General features: G+C 49.9%; 1 protein-coding gene across 1 annotated transcript; it reads left to right on the plus strand.

Moving 5' to 3' along the window:
• Positions 1 to 2,792: 2,792 nt before the first annotated feature.
• Positions 2,793 to 6,289, plus strand: Fate1 (fetal and adult testis expressed 1). Its single transcript, XM_063245664.1, has 5 exons — positions 2,793 to 2,977; positions 3,929 to 4,053; positions 5,040 to 5,137; positions 5,459 to 5,537; positions 5,892 to 6,289. The coding sequence occupies exons 1-5, from the start codon at positions 2,872 to 2,874 to the stop codon at positions 6,021 to 6,023; spliced, it is 540 nt and encodes a 179-aa protein (XP_063101734.1). The 5' UTR covers positions 2,793 to 2,871; the 3' UTR covers positions 6,024 to 6,289.
• The last annotated feature ends 1,024 nt before the right edge of the window (positions 6,290 to 7,313 follow it).

The raw sequence follows: 7,313 nt of genomic DNA on the forward strand, positions 1-7,313 counted from the left end.
GTCTAAAGGGCATTACTGATGCACAAATAGCCCATTGGAATTCATTTCGCACCACAGGTAAATTGCCTAGGGGCGGGGAAAGTGACCTCAAGGTAGAGCCCCTGGGTTCTGCCTTCCAGCCTCACGCCCCTGCAGTGTCCCATTTAGGGCAAAATCCTTTCATTCCCATCTTTTTATCACTTGGAAAAAGGGTGACGTTTTTCTTTCTTTTAGTGTTTCCTGCTGAAAGGGGGTTCTGTAATGGGGTTTAGGAGTGTCAACGGGATGATGGTTGATGCCCATGCAGAAGCTGGTGCCACTTGTTTTAACCAAGACAACTTTATCACTGGTGAACGCTTGCATGTTAGACTGCAAAAACAAAGACACAAGGTGTTATATGAGGAGGTGGGCCACTAATCATGTTTAAGGACCCAAGTGAGGTAGAAGGAAAGGTGCCTTTGATTTAGAAACAACATTTTACCAGGACCATGTTGAGGTAGAATCATTGCCACGGTGAGGTAGAATTCTGAAAAATAAGTGTGGGGTTAGGAGGAGTAAAGTTATGAGAGGTGATTATTCCCCCATCTGGAAGGGTAAAATTTAAGAGGGGAGGTAGGTAAGGCTTGTCTCTGGTTCAGGAGTTGAGCTGAAAAGAATAGGAGGGGTGGGGAAGGCCATGGCTGTGTAGGGAAGGTAAGAGCCTGCCTTCAGGGATCTCACATTTGACCAAACAGCTGAGGGCAGAGAGAACTAAGAGAGTTGTCAAGTAGAACAACATGAAGATGATCTTATGCATGATGTGGGAGTCTTTAGGAAAGACTGTTGAGAGTCCTGTTGTACAAAGGTTAATTAATAGAATGTAAGAAATTGGGAACCAAATTGGATAACAAAACATGACTTAGCCTGAGAGTTGTGGCTATGAGGCCTTGGTGAGGTGGAGATGAGTGAGCAAAAGGATGGTTAGATCTAGGGCTGGGAGGTCACCACTTAGCCTGAGTGATGTGAAACCAGGATGGCAGTCTAGCAACTTTGACTGCTGTTGAGGTTGCCAAGAAGACCAGGTATGGGCTACTCCACCTTGGTTGTAGTCCTTGTGATGGTTTTATGTAACAGGGCATTAGTAAGTGTATCAGCAGTCTCCCTGATTGTGGGAAAGGCTTTTATTTATCCTGAAAAAGTACAAACAAAGGTGAGAAGACATTTGAGAGTTTTGTGGCAGAGCAGGTGAGTAAAATTTATCTTAGTCTTGACCAGGGTTGTGTTTGAGAAACTGATGACTAGGAAAGGAAGGGGGTGCTGTGTGTCCCTGAGGAGAGGTTTTACTAGAGATAACGGGTGTAAGCTGTTGAGACCTCAGAGTGTGTGGGTCAGTCTGCATAAACACAAAGGAATAAAAAGGCATTTTTAAGATCTAGAACTATAAAGTGAGTGGTGGAGGGAGGGATATAAGAGATCATGGTATAAGGGTTTGGCGCCACTGGGTGGATTGGGGTAACAGCACTATTGAGTATCTTAAGGTCTTGTACTAGTATCTTAAGGTCTTGTACTAGACCCATCAGGCTTGAGTACCAGGAGAATGGGAGGGTTACAGTGGTGAATGGGTAGGTTTAAGAAAACCATTGTCTAAAGGGCGCTTAATTATAGGTTTAAGTCCCTGTAAACATTTGGAAGCTATAGGATATTGGGGAACTAAGGAAAAATTGAAGGATCCCTTAGATGAATTAAAATAGACATGGCATGGGCTGTGCAGGTGGGGTTAGAGGTATCTCAAACTATGGGATTGATCAGAGAAGCAGCGAGTCTGGAACCTGCATAAAATAGGCCCTGTCTGTAAAAGCTGCATAGATTGGCCATCAACACCCCCTATAGAGACTGAGGACTTAATATAGTGGTCTGAAAACTCAGGAAGAACCCTATACATGGCCTCTATGTCCACAAGTATAGAGAATATCTTACCTGAGACCTCCAGTGGGACTTGGGGTTCTGAGAAGGACACCTTAATGGGGGCTGTGGACTCTGAGCCCCATCAGTCTTCAGCAGCAAGTCCAAGCAGATCTGTCAGCGATGAATCTGGCAACGATGGCATTTCCTGTTAGGGCTAGAAGTTAAGAGGATGGCTTATCCACTCTCTGGTGGCTAAGACAGTCCAGTAGCCCTCGGGTAAGGCCCCAAAGGAACGCCAGGATGGACATTCTCTTGCCCAGTGTCCTTCTGCTGCATTTGAAGCATGGTCCAGGAGGGGCCCAGGCAGCTCCACTTTGTGATGGTTTACCTGTCTCAGAGCTCCAAGTGTCACTGCTAAAAGATCAGATTGTTATTTTTTATCTCTGTTGTTGAAAACATGAAAAGCCGTATTAAGAAGGTCTCCCTGTGAGGTTTGAGGGCCAAGTTTAGCCTTTTGTCTTGGGATCTGGCCCGCAGTTGAAGGTATCTGTAGAATCAATTAAGTATGCAAGAGTCAAATAATACAATCAACAGGGTATTTATGATCATAACTTTAGTAATGGCTTCCTGTAAGGAGGATAAGGTCCAGGGAATTTTAGGAACTGACATGTCATTTATTTGTCGTAGTCTCTATCTGCCATCTGCCTACTGAATCAAGGGTTTGTGAGCTATGGTGACTCTCAAGGGCAAAGGCTCGGCCTTGTATCTCTTCCTCTAAGTTGCTTACAGAGCAGCAGGGGAAAAGGACGTTGTCCCAGCAAAGTAGATACAGCAGGAACAGGAGGTGCCAAGTCCAAGGCCTGAGCCCAGAGAGTCTGGCCCCACCTCCATGACTGGGTCTGTCTTCCTTACACTCCTCCCCCAGAAGAAGGGATCATATGAGTGCCTCCTCTGTGCCTGGTGCCTGTACATTCTCAGCTGAGCCATACAACGGAGTAGCTGTGGGTGATGGCCTCTAGTCTTCCCAACATCGAGGAGCAGATTGAAATGTGCATGCAGGAGGAACTGGTGCCTGGAGGCCCTAGGCAAGGCCAAAACAGCCTGATGATACCTGGTGAGGATCCCCAAAATGTTCTCTGGCTCCGGCCAATGCACACAGACCTCTGTCTACACACACGCGTGTGTGTGTATGTTGGAGAAAGTGTGACGCTCAGATGTATGCATGTATGCATCTGTATGCATTGTTGTCATGTGCATGTATGTGTCTGGGCCTTGGGGTATTTGTTTTCTGGTAGCACAGGAGTTGAGAAGAAGAAAGGATGTGAGAAGTTTGCAGTCCAAGTGGGTGGTGGGTGGGAAAAACACTTGTGCTTCCTCTCTCTTCCCCTCATCTCAGCCAGCACTGGGTCTACTGCAATACGTTTTGGGGACTGTTTATAAGATCGATCAGTCCTTTCTCCAGCCCTTTTGAGTCACATCCACACTCCATGATCTACAAGATCCTATCAGGGCCAGCTCCTCAATATATTTCCTGCTGTGACATACACGGAAATTCCACACGACAGTTACGTTCATTCTCCTAACAGCCTAAGCCTGCTTCTCCCTCCAGCCTTTGTGCCTGCTGCTGCCCTAGATCCCCTCAAGTGAACCCTGTCTCCTCCTCAGTGTCGGCTCCTACTTTTCCAGAGGCAGGAATTCCTTTCCACCATGTCACCCTGCCTTCGCCACTCTGGGAGAATTTCTTGTGAGTTCGCACTGAAGGACTGTTTTCTGTTTTGTGCTTCCCAGTCTCCTTTGTACATCTTCACTTCCTTCATGGATGGGATCGTGTCTCTTGGTTGTTGCTCTTTCTCTCCCATCACCAAGGCCAGAATTTGGTGGTCAGTAAATACTTCCTGGTCTTCTGAACAGATGAACAAACAGATCTGGGATCTTGAGTGGTCAGTGGTCATTGAATGATTCCTAAGAAATCTTGCGACCCTGTCTTGTATCTGGTATGTCTTGTGCCCTCCAGGCTCTGGTACAACTTTTGTGGTGTTCCTAGGTTCTCTTTTCTTTTCTCTAGATGTACTGGATCGTCAATCCCTGTCCCTGAGTGTCTCTCAGAGGCTTCGAAAGCCAAAGCCAAAGGCTACTGCCGCCATTTTAGCCCAATCATCTTGGAATGCAAATGCCCCCGGGGCCAGAAAGGTGATATTGTCTGGGGTCTTTGGCACACCTTGACTGGGGTGGGGTAGGAAGTACTGGTTGTAGAGATTCCTCTCTAACCATTCAGGATCAAGTGGGGCCGGAAGTTGATTTGCCAAGCAGGCAAATGAGGGTGGGGAGGGGGATGGTCTAGTAAAAGGTCAGAGCTGTCCTTTGGCATTCTGGGAGTTCAACACTGGGAGTCCAGAATGTCTGCACACATATTGCTTAGGGAGTGTATATAAAGCTGGCCTCAGAAGGAGACCTGCCTGCCTATTATGAGGACTCACATGAGCCTCATGTTTCGGGGTAGAATCTTTAAATGGTAGTCACCTTGAGTGAGGAGAGGTTTCAGAAAGTTGATTGTAATTATTACTGCAAAGATTACTGGGAAAAGGCAGCAAGGGTGGAGAAGAACAGAAAACCGACTGCTCGAGGGAATCTCCTGTGTCCCTCATTTCTGTGGCCGATCCTTTAGGGGCAATCCTGTGGGTCAGGGAAATTATGCGAACATAGTGACTGTACAGGCGAAAAAGCTGCTGGGGAAAGGCACCAAAGTTGCAGAGAAAGGATAAATGCTGAAATGCTTCTGTCCCCAATGAATAAGAGGTCAGTGACCTCTTGGGAATAAAAAAAAAAAAGAGTAAGCTTTGCATTCTGCCCAGTAGCTTGCTTGGACTTTCAGGTGATGTCTTCAGGTAAAGTTCTGGCAGGGGACAGAGACCCTTGTCACTACTTTTCCCTCACGACAGCCTGAAAGGGCAGGGACTACTAAGAAACAAGGTGAGGGTGGTGTGGTGGCACACAGCATACCTGTGGGTTCCCAGGCTTTGCTAGTGTTCTCAAGCTGCCAGCTCCTGATTCCAGAGGGCCAAGCATCACGTGACTGGGGTGCACCATGGGGTCTGCCATCGGTTCTGGACATTGTGTGGGGAAACCACCTAGGTGGGGCCAAGCTGGTGGCTTAGAGCACCCCTTCCTTTCTGTAGGAGCACCAGAGACAGGCATCCAGGAGGTCCAGAAAGCCAGGCCGCAGTAATGGCTTTTTCAAGGAGTATCCTGACAGCTTCAAAGGCCATCAAAATCAGTAAGAGCTGGAGCACCTTAAGGCTCGGTTGGTTGAGATAGCAGCTTGCTTGGGAAGCAGTCACGGGTCCTTGGAGTATTGGGGTCATTGCCTCTGTCCACGTGGGGCCTCCAGATACTTCATGGCAGGCTTGACATGACTGGCTTCCTACTCTTAAGACCTAGTCCTTCTTTACCAAGAACAGGAAAGACCGCAGGCTGGCAGAATCCCTGTCAGAGAAGCCCCTGGGTTTACCCTGCTTGCCCACATGGCTTTGCTCTCTGCCAGACCCAGTCTGGGACCACTGGCAGCTCTGCCCTTTTGTCCTTTCTTTTCCCCCAGAAACCTGAGGACAGATATTATGGCAGAGATTGACCTGGCAAACCTCAATGGAGTGGAGATGGAAATCGTAAGAAGACAGGTGAGCATGCTGGTGGTGGGGGCAGTGTCCACAGCTGGGCTTAGGGAGTGTATATAAGGCTGGGCACACAGGAGCGAGGGGCATGCCCTTGTGTCTGCAGAGCCTGTGTACGAATCTCAGCTTGTGGCATGTGAAGCGGGGTCAGGTTCAGTGGCACCCACCTTGGTGCCCACCCTCACTCCTTCCTCTGTCCCTGACATGCTGGAAGGCAATCAGTCCTAGGTCAATGGGCCTTTTTGTTCTTGTGTCACTCCTGTCCCCTGCAGCAGCTGGCATGGGCTGGAGTAACCTCCCTGTGCCTTGGGCCCCCAGGCAGAGTCCTGCTCCCCAGCCCTGACTCTGGTCTCTCCACAGCTGCTGGTGATCACTGATCGCATGTGTGCCCTCGAAGATCATCATGCTGCCTGGTGCTTCAAGGAGGCAGTGTTGTTCACAGTGATGGTGTCAGCTTGCATTGCCAACTTGTGGCTGTGGATCCACCATTGAAGCCGTGGCCACAGCCACCCCGAGCTCGCCCTCCACCTGCCCTCACCCCTTGCCTGTGCTCCCATGCCCTTGGCCACCCTGCTCCCTGCTCCCAGCTCCCAGCTCCCAGACAGTGTTGGGTCATTTTCTCATTCTGCCCAACCCCTGTGCTTTTGAGCAGGCTGGTGGCACAGAGGACTTTTGGAGGCAAAGGATAGTGACGTCTCCCATTACAGTGACATAAGTGGCGGGCTTTGTGGCCTCACTGTCCCTCCTGTTCCATCTTCTGCTTTGACTTTGGCTTTCTTTCTGCATTTGCTTCCGCACTGTACACTGGGCTCTGCCAATGCACAGTAAAGATTAAGTGACAGCGGTGACCTGGTGGTTGAGGCTCACTGACAGCGCGGAGGGTTCAGAGTCAGATGGGGTGGCTGCGACCAGGCTGCCACCGTCACCCGGGAATTGTGGTGCCCTCATTTCCTCACTGACCCCAGCCCAGGCCCAGGGCTTCCTTGTTGGTTTCTCCCAGTGCCTGCTCATGAGGACACAGCTCTGCAGGGCATGGCGGAGACTCTGAGAGGAGCCGGGAACTGCTCAACTTGTGCAGGAGGAAAGTGAGTCCCAGAGATGGGAGACACTCAGAGACAGGGCCCGGGCTGGGCTGGTCTCCTGAATCACAGACTGGGGAGCGGCTTGCTTCCTGCAGACTCCCTGTGCGTGGAGTCCTGACGAAGCTCGGGAGGCAGAGTAGCCCGAGACTGGGGCCACAGCCCCTTAAAGTGCACCTTGGGCGGGGCCAAGCACAGGGTGTTGACAGAGACCTGTGCAAGAGCTGCTGCTGCTTTTCCTGGGACCAACGCATCAATACACATCTGTCCGGGGGGCCGTGATAATCACTTGCCCATCACCGAGTCACAATACTTGTTACTCACAACTTAAAGACAGCAAATTTTATTTTGGTTAGAAGCTTCCACTGGTTCAGTCCGAGTCTGGCTTTGAGGCAGAAACAGCATGGTGGGAAGGTGTGGTGGAAGGCAGTTGCTTAGTCCAGGGCAACCAGGAGGCAGGCCACCAAAGGAGGAGCTGGGCTCAAGAATCCTCTCTCTCAGGTCACCCTCAGTGACCACGTCCGACCAGGGCCCACTCCCTCCCGGCACATTCAGCTGTGAAGTCATCCCTGGCTGAATCCCCTGATGGAGCTAGCCATGATCCAATCACCTCCCAAACACGCAGGACTTTGGTGACATATTTTAGATCTAAACCTTAACAAATGAGAACCTGGAACATTCTCGTTAGCTTTGTAGCTAAGTG

Source organism: Cavia porcellus, unplaced genomic scaffold (assembly GCF_034190915.1).
Source record: "Cavia porcellus strain 051 isolate PalLab524CR breed Dunkin Hartley unplaced genomic scaffold, mCavPor4.1 scaffold_3, whole genome shotgun sequence".
NCBI lineage: Eukaryota > Metazoa > Chordata > Mammalia > Rodentia > Caviidae > Cavia > Cavia porcellus.

Excerpts from the sequence above, each read along its gene's own strand:
- Fate1 (XM_063245664.1), top strand. The coding sequence starts at position 2,872 with ATGGCCTCTAGTCTTCCCAACATCGAGGAGCAGATTGAAATGTGCATG. Across the intron at positions 5,138-5,458 it reads TTCAAAGGCCATCAAAATCA|AAACCTGAGGACAGATATTA; the intron begins GTAAGAGCTGGA and ends CTTTTCCCCCAG. Across the intron at positions 5,538-5,891 it reads TGGAAATCGTAAGAAGACAG|CTGCTGGTGATCACTGATCG; the intron begins GTGAGCATGCTG and ends GTCTCTCCACAG.